We start from the raw sequence: 15,774 nt of genomic DNA, 5'->3' as shown, positions 1-15,774 counted from the left end.
GCCACAAATCACTCGGCAATGCCAAGTATTAGAGCTCACCAGCAACTCTCACCAGAGAAGTGGTATGGCCCCTTAGGCATTAGAGCTCACTAACAACTCTCACCAGAGAAGTGGTATGGCCCCTTGGTATTAGAGCTCACTAACAACTCTCACCAGAGAAGTGGTATGGCCCCTTAGGTATTAGAGCTCACTAACAACTCTCACCAGAGAAGTGGTATGGCTCAGTTGTCTTATAGGTCTCCCGCAACACTCAGTTGTCTTATAGGTCTCCCGCAACTCTCACCAGAGAAGTGGTATGACCCCTTAAAGTGTTATCTATATACCAGGAACTGGGCACCCCCAACAACTCTCACCAGAGAAGTGGCATGGCCCTCTTAAAGTTTTATATATAGATACATATATACATACCCACATATAAAGATATAGACATATACCTACACATATATACCAGCCACTGAGGCCACCAGCAACTCCGACCAGAGACGTGGCATGGGCCACCTAAAGTTCCATATATACTAGCAGCTTGTCATTCTTTTTTTTTTTTTTTTTTTTTTTTTAATATTCCATTGAAAAGATGCCGAAATATGGGAGGGGCCTGGTTCGGAGGGACTAAAGGAAAGCAAATTAGCAGGTAAGATCTAATTTCTCCTTCCTTAGCGTCCCTCCGGACCGGACCAGGATTGGACTGATGGGACGTACCAAAGCAGTAATCTTAAGGGAGGGACCCTATCAAAGCCGCTAAGAATATGCGAGTTGCATAAATCGCCTCCTGGCGACAATGAACATGTAGAGTGCATATCAATTAAAACAAAATAAAGCTAAGCCCAAAATGGCACCTTCCAACATGAGCACCTAGGGCACCAAGAAGTAAGATAAGTGAAACACTCTCCAGAGATGGTACCCCAGTGAGCAGACAAATAGAGGATATGAATTCCATAATCTGTTGAGATATAGTGAGGCCGAAACAACTAAAAAAAAACCTCACTCCAACTGAGCAGAAGGACCAAAAAGAAGAACCAAATAGCTTGTAACAGCTCTCTAAATAAATAAGAGCTCTTTTCATAGGTAGCATATAATTTCCTGTGATCTTGACCTTCCGCAGAAGACCCCAGACCAATAAGAAAAAAGTGATGGGAAAAGATGAAAATAGGAAAGTACGGTAGATAGAAAAGAAGTACCCAGATGCAGAAGTACTGCCTACATAGACGTTCTTACTCCTTGGAAAAAAAATTCCAAAAAGAAAAAACGGAAACCTGCACGAAAGAAACTTGCAGAACCTACTCTCCTAGCTGAAGCCAAGACTACTAAAAGCACTGTCTGAAGACAGTAAGAAACCAGAAGATCTCGGACTATCTGGCGAAGAAGACTAACTCCCTGTCACTCCATGGTCTGACAATGTCGTTAAGGCACAGAGACTGAAATCGGAGAAAACTACAACTACCAAAGACGCCGTCCTACTTAGCAAGGCTGGATGGATGCCTGTGCCAGGTGGACAGCATGCACTAACCTGAGTAAGAGATAAAGAGACCAGACAGGGGAAACGAGAAATTGCAACTACGAAAGACCCCGTCCTGCTTATCAATTATGCATTCCCAAGCATGGTTAGAGTCACAGGGAATTTTAAACAACACTAATCTCCAGGTAACATATAGTTTCTTTTGCTAAGCCTCTAGTGCTTATACTATACTTTCTTACAGAAGCAGCATCTTAAGGCATTTTGCTGCATGGTGTGTTTTATACTTTCAGACATTTCTTCAGATATCGTATGTGCCTGAAGGCTGGTTTCTGCATATGGACCTATAGCTAACTCTGGGTTAGCAAGTACTTTACCTTTCTTCTCTGGTATGAACTCTGTTCTATATATTTCTTCAGAATTCTGGCGGGTCTGGCGGCTAGTTTCTGCATATAGCACTATAGCTACCTCGGTGTCAGCAAATGCTATGCCTTTTTTCTCTCTGGTATGACAGATGCTGTATGGGTGCATATTTATACTGTTGTCCTCATTTGTTTTCCTTTCTGTCATAATATCATAGTGGCAGGCCACTTTCACCTGTTTATGTCAGGAAACCATTCTTTTCTACTGGTCCATGGCCCTACTCTTACAGGGCACATCTTCTTGTTTCCTCTGGCCAGTGGTTCTTGTGGTGTATTTAAGACAGTTATGCCTTGCACTTCGCCATCTTTCTCTCGGATGGCTTTCACCAGTTTTCCCTATCTCTTTCACAGCAAGGCAGGTAACATAGGGAACTCCCTACAAGGGCTCTTGGTCCTTACACCATGGCCTCGCTCGATTCTTCAGAATGCAATTTTTTACTTTCTAGTTCCTAAGAAGGAAGTGTCTTTCATCCTGTTTGGACTCTCATTGCCGTCCAGCACGCTTTTAAAGGCTCAAGTCTTTATCACCAACTCCTTCGATTCCTCATTGTGGAGTTTCGTGCAGCACCTTGGCTGACAGAATCTGTTCTGCATATTTCTCTCAGACTCAGTCTCTAAAAGTTCACCATTGTTATGCTACCCTAGACGCCTAGCTATTTAAAAAAAAAAAAAAAAAAAAAAAAAGACCTGGCTTGCCACAGTCCGAGAGATGCAATTTTTATTGTCTTCAGGATGCATTTCGGGGTTACCTGCGACATGGTGGCAAGGTTTTTCCCTTGGCAATTGCCTTTTGCAGCTGCACTTCCGTGCTCTTTCTCTTTTTGAGTGTCCTGAAGCATTTCCAATCTTCTTTATCAGTGTTAACCTTTGTGTGTTGGTTATGGGGCCTTCGGTTTTTTCGTTCCAGGATTACAATGTGGTCTCTTTTCATGGAAACTTACTTTTCCTCCATTGCTATTGGCATTTGATTTGCTTCCAGGGCTAGCATCTGGTCTCTTTACGTTGCCATTTACCTTTTCCTCTGGGTGGCATTTTGGCACTCTAGGGGACTGTCAGTTGCTCTCAGATCAAGTAAGTTTCCCTGGGGGCTACCGATTTATTATGAGCACTCTGTCTTATGTTGGCATTGTGACATATTCTATTCGTCCGGAATATTTTTCCTGTGCTCTGGTATTTCAAAATACTCAATCTTGTTCTCTGGCAGGACTGATTCTATCTTATGTTCTGGCAGAATGGTTTTCGGTCTCCTGGCAAGTCTGGGGCCTTCTTATCTTCGTCCATTCGGGCAGGACGGTCTTCTCTTCAAGGTCAGCATTTAGGCATTTCGATCAGGCATTGGGATCTTTTCCCATTGGTCTGGGGTCTTCTGCGGAAGGTCAAGATCACAGGAAATTATATGCTACCTATAATTGGAAATCCTGGCCTCTGTAAAAACTGAAAGTACAAACGCGTAGTATGTACAAACGTGTAGTATGTACATACCCTCTAGAGAAAGAAAGAAATAGCAATATGAGACAGCCCCAACACTGGGAACCCAGAAACCAAGATTACCCCAGTTACCAGAGCAAGCAGCCTAAAATAATTTGTGCAGAGCTACTGTTTGCAAATTGTGAGGACAAAGGCAAGCAAGCCAGCCTTCCGTATAAAACAGGCTAAATCTGGGCGAGCCATGGATTTATTTGTGGAACTGAATGTGAAGGTCCCTTAAATGAAGAAAATAGTGAATGACTCCCCTGAAACATCCGTAAAGCCATACCTGTTGGAACATGTGGAGACCAGGTCAAGGCAAACAAATAAAATTTTCCATCTCCTGAGATTCGTCAAACTCCACTGCTTTCGTTTCTCTCTGCACCGTAGAAGAAAAAGAAAAAACAGAGAAGTGCTGTGCCTGAGAAGCTGCAGCTGCGGTAACAAAATGGCGGCCTTCCGCACCACAATTGAAAGAAATAACAGAGAGCAGAAAAAACAGGCGCGACGGACAGGGCAAAAATGAAGACATATGGAAGCGCTGACGCCGCCCGAAGAGCTCCCAAAGAAACGCGTAACTCCGCAAGAACTGTTACACTCCGGCGCTGACAAAAACATGCCCCGTCGAAAAACAAAGCTTCTCGCCTTTATGCCCCGTCGAGAAACAAAAACTTTGTGCCCTTGTCTTCTTTATTTTATTTTTTTTTTTAAAGAAAACGGAAGAAAAAATTCTGATGAAGTAAAGACTAGATAAAGCCCCGAAAAAAAAAAAAAAGTCGGAGCCGAAAACGATTAGACTCCGGCGGAGACAAAAACCTGCTGCAGCGTCTCTTGCATAATGGAGCTCTCTACGCCCAAAAAAGCAACATCGTTTTTTTTTTTTTTTTTAAAGGAGCTGACTTAAAAAAGAAAATTGCTGAAGAGTAAAAGAATAACACAGAGCTGCCTGCTCATTAGTAGCCTGGGGATTTTTTTTTTTTTTTTTTAAACAGCTTGCTCGTTGGAACGCTGGGGAAGGAAAAATATTTGTACTTTTAACTTGCTATAGTGGCTGCTTCTCCCAAAGACATACACCTTTCTAAACAAAGGGTAGCCCTTCCCAGCTACGTATGGGAGAGATGGGGAGGAAGGGGGGAGGGACTCGGGGATACCCGAGTTTAACACCCCCAGAGGCTGTAAAAGAAAGAAAGGAAAAGAAATCTCTATCCGACCAGCGTCTAACAGAGAATTCATAGGCACAGAAGAAGCAGCAGCATTGTTGTTATTATTAACTTCTAAAAAAAAGAGAAAGAGAAAGAGAGAGACGGGCTCGCTTCCTACCTGCTGGGAGACTGAGAAAATACTGAGGCTAGGGTCACATGACCTTATTGGCTCTCTAGAGTCACAGTTTATTCTCAGTCTCCACCTGCTGGTAGGCGTGCACAACCTATCAGTCCAATCCTGGTCCGGTCCGGAGGGACGCTAAGGAATTTTTTTTTTTTTTTTTTAACGCTGTGAGGAAAGCAGAGGCAAAAGAGGTAAATAAAAACACCCCGGAGGCTCAGGTAAGTGGGAAAGGCAGGGAAAGGCGAACCAATGTGCCTGCATCCACTGAGTGGGAAAGGACAGGGAAAAGCAAGCTAATATGTCCACATCCACGGGGGCACGGGTAAGGCAGGGAAAGGGCTGACCTATGTGCCTTCAAAGTGAAGCTGCTATAGCCTCTAACACCCCGGCTAACAACTGGCAAGCCAGGAGTCACCCCCAGGCAGATTTTTGATGGAGCTTGAAGAAGCTGCAGCCACCCTGCTTGGGGAGATAGAGAATACTGAAGAGGCAGTGGAGCTAGCTGGCCATGAGGCACTGCGAAAAGTTGAGTGCTCTCTCTCTCCCCCTGCTGGTTGATGGACACAACCCATACGTAATGGCTTCATCTGCTTGATGACAAGGAATGCCTATACGCTAAGTTTCCATTCTTAAACCTACCAGAAAAAGGTTCCACCACACAGGGCTTAACACACTAGAAGCTTTGGATCTCCAAATAACCCTCTTAAATACTGTAGCTCGTATTTAAGGAATTATGTAATTTTACATCCTATGTATCTAATGTGCAATGGGTTTCTGGTTAAATACTAAACTTATCCATCGTACATTTATAGGAAGTCATTTAGTCCAGTGTTTCCCCAAGTCTGGCCATGGAGCATCCATAGCCAGTCAGGTTTTCAATATATCCACAGTGAATACACATGAAAGACATGCATATAATGGAGACAATGCATGCAAATCAAGTTCATGCATATTCATTGTGTATATCCTGAAAACCTGACTGGCAAAGGGAAATCCAGGACTGGCCTTGGAAAACACAGATTTAGTCTACCTAACAGCAGGTGAGCACTCTCCCACTGTTTTCCTCCCACTACCAGCCTAGCTACAGCATTCGGAACAATCTGAAATTTCATTTTATATTAAGCCAGCAGCCCTACACAGAGAACACTGCAATAACCTAACTCAGTAGCAGGGATTGCACTATAGTCAATGCTTTAGTGTAGCTTTGCTTTGACAATGCATTCTTTGTGACCTCAATCAAAGCCAACAAAAATACTCATGAGAATAATAAAGACCTATACAAAGGACATGACTGCTAGTCACACTTCAGATACAGCAAATGCAAAGCTCTTACCTTCCAGTGGTGGTGCTACCTGTTGGCTGCTGACTGTAGCTGGGGTAAGAAGACTGCTGTCCATAGGAGGCCTGAGATGTCTGGGTATTTCCGTAACTGGAAGTTCCATACCCTTGTTGTGTGGATGAAGTGTTGTATCCAGCTGTGAAATTTTTAAAGGGAGTTTAGTGCTTTATTCAGAATATAACCCAACAGCCATTTATTTCAAGTGCATGCTATATTAAGGACATTGTTAGAGAATGTTTGTATAAAAAGAAACAAGCAGGACATGGCTCACAGAATTCATATGTGCACGTTCCTCCCTGTCTGCTTTATTTCTTCAGAAGTAGCATAGTGGGAAAAAAAAAGTATGGCAGCAGAGTGAGCAGTGACTTGAGTAACCCAAGGTTTAGTGAACTCCTTGGAGTAACCACATGCTTTTTCAATGGCACAGCCTTGTGGTTAGAGTAGTGGACTGAAATCAAGGAAATCGGGCAAGTCATTTTCATCTGCCACTGCCTTTCATATAAACCAGAGAGAACGAAGATGCACTGTCCCAAAAAGCGAGATTTTACAGGTGATATGCAAGGTATCAATCTAGGAAGATTCAAGAGTAAAAAAAAATAGTAATAATCCAAAGGGGTATTTTTTGTTCCATTTCCGTTCAATGGCACCAAAACAGCTAGAGAAGAGACAGTATTTAAACAGTTTCCAAAGGAATTTGGCCAGCTAAATCAAATATGGCTCTCTAAGTTCACAATACACAAAAAGTAGGGGTGGGTTAATAGTCTTCCATAACAAACAGAAAACAAGGACTCCAGAGAAGAAAAGGATAAAAAGTTACGTATTACCACAAAAATCCAAAATAGGTAATAAGTCCAACTGAGGATTAAATACAAGAATAGTAATAAGAGACATGTTTAAATGTATTTATGAGCTCAGACTCTAAGAGCCCTGTTTCAGCAAACGACACCTGCATCAGGAGTCAAAGCATCTGGCCCAGGATCTTGCTTCTAACAGTGGCCAATTCAGGTCACAAATACCCAACAGCAATATTCATAATGATCCCAGGGACAAGCAGTGGCTTTCCCCATTTCATATATCAACAGACTACGGACTTTTCTTCCGGGAACTTGTACAACCCTTTTTTAAACCCAGATACACTAACTGATGGCAATGAGTTCCAGAACTCAACTACTCGTTCAGAGAAAAAATACATTTCCTCCTGTTCGTTTAAAAATTTATACCATGTAACTTGTGTGTTTCCTAGTCTTTGTACGTTTGAAAGAGTATAAAAATCAATCTACATTTACCCGTTGTTCCACACCATTCAGTATTTTCTAGACTTTTATCGTATCGCCTCAGCCATCTCTCTTCTAGGCTAGAGTCCTAACCTCTTAAACCATTTCTCATGAGAGGAGTTCCATCCTCCTTAATCATTTGGGGGGCCCTTCTTAGAATTTTTCTAATTCTGCTATATATATATTTTTTTTAAAGATACAGCGACCAGAACTGCACACAATACTCAAGGTGTGGTCACACCATGGAGTGAAACAGACATAGTAATATTTATAATCTTATTTTCTATCCCTTTCCTAATAATTCCTAGCACTGGTTGCTTTTTTTTGGTCGCCGCCACACACTGGGTAATGGATTTCAGCTTATCCACAAAGACACTTAGATCTTTTTCTTGGGTTCTAACTCCTAGGGTAGAACGTAGCACCAAAGAAACTAAGATCTGGATTATTCTTCCCAATGTGCATCACGTCACACTTGTCCACATTAAAGCTCAATCTGCCATTTAGACGCCCAGTCTTTCTGCAATTTAACAAGCCTCGTGCGTTTTACAACTTTGAATAGTTTTGTGTTGTCTGCAAATTTAAGTCACCCCATTCATCATTCCCATTTCCAGATCATTAATAAAATGTTGAATAGCATTGGTCCCAGAAAATTCTTGGGGCACTCCACTAGTCACCCTCCTCCACTGAGAAAAAGCGAATGCTACATACCTGTAGAAGGTATTCTCTGAGGACAGCAGGCTGATTGTTCTCACTGATGGGTGACGTCCACGGCAGCCCCTCCAATCGGAATCTTCACTTAGCAAAATGCTTTGCTAGCCCTCGCGCGCCGATACGCACCGCGCATGCGTGGCCGTCTTCCCGCCCGAAACCGGCTCGTGCCGGACAGTCTCATATGTAGCAAGACAAAGACAAGGGAAGACACAACTCCAAAGGGGAGGCGGGCGGGTTTGTGAGAACAATCAGCCTGCTGTCCTCAGAGAATACCTTCTACAGGTATGTAGCATTCGCTTTCTCCGAGGACAAGCAGGCTGCTTGTTCTCACTGATGGGGTATCCCTAGCCCCCAGGCTCACTCAAAACAACAACCATGGTCAATTGTGCCTCGCAACGGCGAGGACATAACTGAGATTGACCTAACAATTTATCCAACTAACAGAGTGTAGCCTGGAACAGAAAAAACATGGGCCTAGGGGGGTGGAGTTGGATTCTAAACCCCGAACAGATTCTGAAGCACTGACTGCCCGAACCGACTGTCGCGTCGGGTATCCTGCTGCAGGCAGTAATGAGATGTGAATGTGTGGACAGATGACCACGTCGCAGCTTTGCAAATCTCTTCAATAGTGGCTGACTTCAAGTGGGCTACCGACGCTGCCATGGCTCTAACATTATGAGCCGTGACATGACCCTCAAGAGCCAGCCCAGCGTGGGCGTAAGTGAAGGAAATGCAATCTGCTAGCCAATTGGATATGGTGCGTTTCCCCACAGCCACTCCCCTCCTGTTGGGATCAAAAGAAACAAACAATTGGGCGGACTGTCTGTTGGGCTGTGTCCGCTCCAGATAGAAGGCCAATGCTCTCTTGCAGTCCAATGTGTGCAGCTGACGTTCAGCAGGGCAGGAATGAGGACGGGGAAAGAATGTTGGCAAGACAATTGACTGGTTCAGATTGAACTCCGACACAACCTTTGGCAAGAACTTAGGGTGAGTGCGGAGGACTACTCTGTTATGATGAAATTTGGTGTAAGGGGCCTGAGCTACCAGGGCCTGAAGCTCACTGACTCTACGAGCTGAAGTAACTGCCACCAAGAAAATGACCTTCCAGGTCAAGTACTTCAGATGGCAGGAATTCAGTGGCTCAAAAGGAGGTTTCATCAGCTGGGTGAGAACGACATTGAGATCCCATGACACTGTAGGAGGCTCGACAGGGGGCTTTGACAACAGCAAACCTCTCATGAAGCGAACAACTAAAGGCTGTCCTGAGATCGACTTACCTTCCACACGGTAATGGTATGCACTGATCGCACTAAGGTGAACCCTTACAGAGTTGGTCTTGAGACCAGACTCAGACAAGTGCAGACGGTATTCAAGCAGGGTCTGTGTAGGACAAGAGCGAGGATCTAGGGCCTTGCTGTCACACCAGACGGCAAACCTCCTCCACAGAAAGAAGTAACTCCTCTTAGTGGAATCTTTCCTGGAAGCAAGCAAGATGCGGGAGACACCCTCTGACAGACCCAAAGAGGCGAAGTCTACGCTCTCAACATCCAGGCCGTGAGAGCCAGGGACCGGAGGTTGGGATGCAGAAACGCCCCTTCGTCCTGTGTGATGAGGGTAAGAAAACACTCCAATCTCCACGGTTCTTCGGAGGACAACTCCAGAAGAAGAGGGAACCAGATCTGACGCGGCCAAAAAGGAGCAATCAGAATCATGGTGCCTCGGTCTTGCTTGAGTTTCAACAAAGTCTTCCCCACCAGAGGTATGGGAGGATAAGCATATAGCAGACCCTCCCCCCAGTCCAGGAGGAAGGCATCCGATGCCAGTCTGCCGTGGGCCTGAAGCCTGGAACAGAACTGAGGGACTTTGTGGTTGGCTCGAAATGCGAAGAGATCTACCAAGGGGGTGCCCCACACCTGGAAGATCTGTCGCACTACACGGGAATTGAGCGACCACTCGTGAGGTTGCATAATCCTGTTCAACCTGTCGGCCAGACTGTTGTTTACGCCTGCCAGATATGTGGCTTGGAGTACCATGCCGTGACGGCGAGCCCAGATCACATGCTGACGGCTTCCTGACACAGGGGGCGAGATCCGGTGCCCCCCTGCTTGTTGATGTAATACATGGCAACCTGGTTGTCTGTCTGAATTTGGATAATTTGGTGGGACAGCCGATCTCTGAAAGCCTTCAGAGCGTTCCAGACCGCTCGTAACTCCAGAAGATTGATCTGCAGATCGCGTTCCTGGAGGGACCAGCTTCCTTGGGTGTGAAGTCCATCGACATGAGCTCCCCACCCCAGGAGAGACGCATCCGTGGTCAGCACTTTTTGTGGCTGAGGAATTTGGAAAGGACGTCCCAGAGTCAAATTGGACCAAATCGTCCACCAATACAGGGATTTGAGAAAACTCGTGGACAGGTGGATCACGTCTTCTAGATCCCCAGCAGCCTGAAACCACTGGGAAGCTAGGGTCCATTGGGCAGATCTCATGTGAAGGCGGGCCATGGGAGTCACATGAACTGTGGAGGCCATGTGGCCCAGCAATCTTAACATCTGCCGAGCTGTGATCTGCTTGGACGCTCGCACCCGCGAGACGATGGACAAGTTGTTGGCGTTCGTCTCTGGGAGATAGGTGCGAGCCGTCCGAGAATCCAGCAGAGCTCCTATGAATTTTAGTTTCTGCACTGGGAGAAGATGGGACTTTGGATAATTTATCACAAACCCCAGTAGCTCCAGGAGGCGAATAGTCATCTGCATGGACTGTAGAGCTCCTGCCTCGGATGTGTTCTTCACCAGCCAATCGTCGAGATATGGGAACACGTGTACCCCCAGCCTGCGAAGTGCCGCTGCTACTACAGCCAAGCACTTCATGAACACACTGGGCGCAGAGGCGAGCCCAAAGGGTAGCACACAGTACTGGAAGTGACGTGTGCCCAGCTGAAATCGCAGATACTGTCTGTGAGCTGGCAGTATCGGGATGTGTGCGTAGGCGTCCTTCAAGTCCAGAGAGCATAGCCAATAGTTTTCCTGAATCATGGGGAGAAAGGTGCCCAGGGAAAGCATCCTGAACTTTTCCTTGACCAGATATTTGTTCAGGGCCCTTAGGTCTAGGATGGGACGCAATCCCCCTGTTTTCTTTTCCACAAGGAAGTACCTGGAATAGAATCCCAGCCCTTCTTGCCCGGATGGCACGGGCTCGACCGCATTGGCGCTGAGAAGGGTGGAGAGTTCCTCTGCAAGTACCTGCTTGTGCTGGAAGCTGTAAGACTGAGCTCCCGGTGGACAATTTGGAGGTTTTGAGGCCAAATTGAGGGTGTATCCTTGCCGGACTATTTGGAGAACCCACTGATCGGAAGTTATGAGAGGCCACCTTTGGTGAAAAGCTTTCAACCTCCCTCCGACCGGCAGGTCGCCCGGCACTGACACTTGGATGTTGGCTATGCTCTGCTGGAGCAAGTCAAAAGCTCGTCCCTTGCTTTTGCTGGGGATCCGAGGGGCCTTGCTGAGGCGCACGCTGCTGACGAGAGCGAGCGCACTGGGGCTTAGCCTGGGCCGCAGGCTGTCGAGAAGGAGGATTGTACCTACGCTTACCAGAAGAGAAGGGAACAGTCCTCCTTCCCCCAAAAAATCGTCTACCTGTAGAGGTAGAAGCTGAAGGTTGCCGGCGGGAGAACTTGTCGAAAGCAGTATCCCGCTGGTGGAGCTGCTCTACCACCTGCTCGACTTTTTCTCCAAAAATGTTATCCGCACGGCAAGGCGAGTCCGCAATCCGCTGCTGCAATCTATTCTCTAGGTCGGAGGCACGCAGCCATGAGAGCCTGCGCATCACCATCCCTTGAGCAGCGGCCCTGGACGCAACATCAAAGGTGTCATACACCCCTCTGGCCAGGAATTTTCTGCACGCCTTCAGCTGCCTGACCACCTCCTGAAAAGGCTTGGCTTGCTCAGGGGGGAGCTTATCCACCAAGCCCGTCAACTGCCGCACATTATTCCGCATGTGCATGCTCGTGTAGAGCTGGTAAGACTGAATTTTGGCCACGAGCATAGAGGAATGGTAGGCCTTCCTCCCAAAGGAGTCTAAGGTTCTAGAGTCCTTGCCCGGGGGTGCCGAAGCATGCTCCCTAGAACTCTTAGCCTTCTTTAGGGCCAAATCCACAACTCCAGAGTCGTGAGGCAACTGAGTGCGCATCAGCTCTGGGTCCCCATGGATCCAGTACTGGGACTCTATCTTCTTGGGAATGTGGGGATTACTTAATGGCTTGGTCCAGTTCGCCAGCAATGTCTTTTTGAGGACATGATGCATGGGTACTGTGGACGCTTCCTTAGGTGGAGAAGAATAGTCCAGGAGCTCAAACATTTCAGCCCTGGGCTCGTCCTCCACAACCACCGGGAAGGGGATGGCCGTAGACATCTCCCGGACAAAGGAAGCGAAAGACAGACTCTCGGGAGGAGAAAGCTGCCTTTCAGGAGAGGGAGTGGGATCAGAGGGAAGACCATCAGACTCCTCGTCAGAGAAATATCTGATGTCCTCCTCCTCCTCCCACGAGGCCTCACCATTGGTATCAGACACAAGTTCACGAACCTGTGTCTGAAGCCGTGCCCGGCTCGACTCCGTGGAACCACGGCCACGGTGGGAGCGTCGAGAGGTAGACTCCCTCACCCGCACCGGCGAAGCTCCCTCCGCCGACGTCGTCGGGGAGCCTTCCTGGGAGGCGACCGCAGTCGGAGGCGTCACCCCGGGCAAGGGGCCAGCCGGCGCCTCACTCGACGGTACCGGTGGCGCAAGCACCCCCGGTACCGGAGGGGAAGGGCGCAACAGCTCTCCCAGGATCTCTGGGAGAACGGCCCGGAGACTCTCGTGAAGAGCGGCTGTGGAGAAAGACATGGAAGCCGATGCAGGTGTCGATGTCAGAGTCTGTTCCGGGCTGTCCAAAGTGGAGCGCATCGACACCTCCTGAACAGAGGGTGAGCGGTCCTCTAGGTGCCGATGCCTGCTGGGTGCCGACTCCCTCGGCAACCCAGAGCTCTCGGTGCCGACACGGGAAGGAGACCGGTGTCGATGCACATAAAACTACAGCAGCAGGAGACTGGGGGGTGGGGAGGGACCTATTTTAGGTGTACTCCTAGAATACGAAGGCAAAGCCCAGATACCCCCAGGCTCAACTGAACCAGGAAACCCAGAACAGGAGCAAAACAGGCCAGGATCTTGTGAGACCATCGCCTGCAGGAGACAATAGAGTATTAAACTGAGCCCTATCATGCAGGTTCCTTGGTCAGCCAACATTCTCTATCTCCACATGCGGATAGATGGTCATAACCAAAAAAGTCTTGATTTATCTGCTGATGACAAAGGAGTGGAGGAGTGGCCTAGTGGTTAGAGCACCAGTCTTGACATCCAGAGGTGGCCGGGTCAAATCCCACTGCTGCTCCTTGTGATCTTGGGCAAGTCACTTAACCCTCCACTGCCTCAGGTACAAGCTTAGATTGCGAGCCCTCCTGGGACAGAGAAATATCCAGTGTACCTGAAGGTAACTCACCTTGAGCTACTACTGAAAAAGGTGTGAGCAAAATCCAAATAAATAATAATAATAATAAAGGAAAGTTGGGTTTTTTGTACATTATTCATATTGGGGGGGGGGTCAATAAAATAGGTATTAAATTACCTGGATTTCAATTATTTTGATTAGATAGCAGTATCTGATCTCACTTGTTTTATTACATACAGACTACTGCATTATTTCTTTAGTCAACCACACCACCAGTGAACTTACTATTTTGTGACTGTCCATAGGAAGAATTGTAACTGCTCTGCCCATATGATGATGTGTCTGCTGACTGCCCATAGCTGCTGTAGCTCTGCTGCCCATAGGGCTGGTTGGTTTGCTGGGAATAACCTTGCCCAGGCTGAGCAGAATAGGCCCCATAGCTAAAAAGAAATTGAAGCCAGATCAGTAAAAAAGCATATTTTGGACTCAAAAGACATCAACAGTAGGCTTGCACTAAAGCTTACCTCTGAGAAGACTGCTGAGAATAATCTGCAAGAGAGAAAGCATTAAGATTAATAACCGAGTCTTAGAAGCCTATAAACTTAAGGTGTTCTCCCCTTAGGTGTCTAGAAGAAAGTCACTTAGTACATTATTACCACTATGTGACAAACAATTTCCGTAATTTAGCAGGTGTCAGATGTATGAAATAACCTGCTGGCAACAGTGGTGAAAGCAGACTTTTACAATGCTTAAAGATAAGATACAGAAAGCAGCATAGCAGGACTCAGAAATCAAATAAAGCATATTTAATGAGGGAGTACAAATGTAATGCACTAATTTCTATGCTTAAACTATATACTGAAGATGATAGAGGAGGTAAAACAAAAAGAACCGGGAAGAAATGAAGTGGTCACACTTGTAGGGCTTACTTTAGATCAAGATTATCTAGCTGTAACTGACTGCTGACACCTTACAGACTTGGCTACCAATTTACTGTGGCATAAGTAGGTAGACTCTTGTCCTTGAGATCATGCTTTATTAAATTGGTTAAGTACCTAAGGCTGCATCAGTTTTGCACTACATATTAACTTAACTGACCCTTTGGAAGCTTTCATCTTTAGCTAAAATGGCTTAAGCAGGAAAATACCAGCCTGGGTGAACTGGTTATCAGTTGTCACTTACATTTATGGACACCCTCCCTCCCCCCCCCCCCCCCCCCAAAAGAGTCACTACACACAGCTTACATGCAACTTGGTTGTCTGAAATTTACACTCCTGAAATGCAGCCTAAAGCATGTGTTACATTTTACATTTTAACAGCATTGGTAGGAGGCCTACCCAGACACATTTAGGTACCTTGTACACTGGAACTACATTAAAAAAAAAAAAAAGGTACATGTGTACCCCCCTCCTAGGCTGAAAACTGGTGCAGAGCCTACAGGTTAACTGTAACCATGAACTTTGTAACCATAGCACACAACTCCCAGTAGCTTAACTACAAATGTTCCCTCCCCTATCATTCCCCACGCCTCAAGCAGGCATCCCAACTTGCATTATAGTTAGTACTGTCTGCCATGGATACTTTGTGCAGATGCCATCTATCATTTCTCAAGTGCTACCAAGTATACGTGGTGCTGTTCAAATTTACAGAGTGTACTCCAAGGTTTACCACCAATTAAGCCAGGAAAATATACAAAATTCACAAATATGGCTACGTAAAACTGCTGTGAAAAAGCAGCCTGGTGATGAATACTGGCTATCCTTGTTTGCAGTCTGAAGCTAACATCTCATTGATGCTCCTCAAGACCTTGGGCAGATTACTTAACCCTCTACTGCTTCAGGTACAAGCTTTATCCCTGCCAGAATTCTGCACAGAATTCCCCAGTTGTACAGAATTCAATTATTTCTGTGCAGAATCTGCACCCCCCCCCCCTTGACGCTGCAGCTCAACCCACCTGTTGCCACCCATTTTCTGCTCTCTCCCACCCGCCTACCTGAACACAGCTCACCCTGGTGGTTTAAGTGACCTCTTCGTGGACAAGAACCCCACTCTTTCCTGCCCCGCTGCCACCACTCAGTCTCACTGCTGTGCTTTTTCAAAATGGCCACCGAGATGTCAAGCAGTACATGAGACTGCTTGGAATCTCGGCAGCCATTTGAAAAAGCATGGCCCTAGCGAGAAAGCAGCGGCAGCAGGGCCGGAAAGAGGGGTTCTTTCCTACTCTGAAACGGTTCTCCCGGTGCAGATCCTCCTACATCACAAGTAAGGGGATGGTTGGAGGAGGGGCTGAATAAAAAAGGG

At 46.7% G+C, this 15,774-nt stretch overlaps 1 protein-coding gene across 2 annotated transcripts in view; it reads right to left on the bottom strand.

The window, feature by feature from the left end:
- FUS (FUS RNA binding protein) overlaps positions 1-15,774 on the bottom strand; it is a 100,109-nt gene that overhangs the window by 73,670 nt on the left and 10,665 nt on the right. For both annotated transcript variants that reach the window (XM_030208809.1, XM_030208810.1), the window contains exons 2-4: positions 13,998-14,022; positions 13,759-13,913; positions 6,002-6,143 (exon numbers count right to left, since the gene is read on the bottom strand). In XM_030208809.1, coding sequence (XP_030064669.1) covers positions 6,002-6,143; positions 13,759-13,913; positions 13,998-14,022 — 322 coding nt within the window. The remainder of the gene's footprint in view (positions 1-6,001; positions 6,144-13,758; positions 13,914-13,997; positions 14,023-15,774) is intronic.

The sequence above is a fragment of the Microcaecilia unicolor genome, chromosome 7, assembly GCF_901765095.1.
Source record: "Microcaecilia unicolor chromosome 7, aMicUni1.1, whole genome shotgun sequence".
Lineage (NCBI taxonomy): Eukaryota > Metazoa > Chordata > Amphibia > Gymnophiona > Siphonopidae > Microcaecilia > Microcaecilia unicolor.
This window is presented reverse-complemented; position numbering and strand designations above follow the sequence as displayed.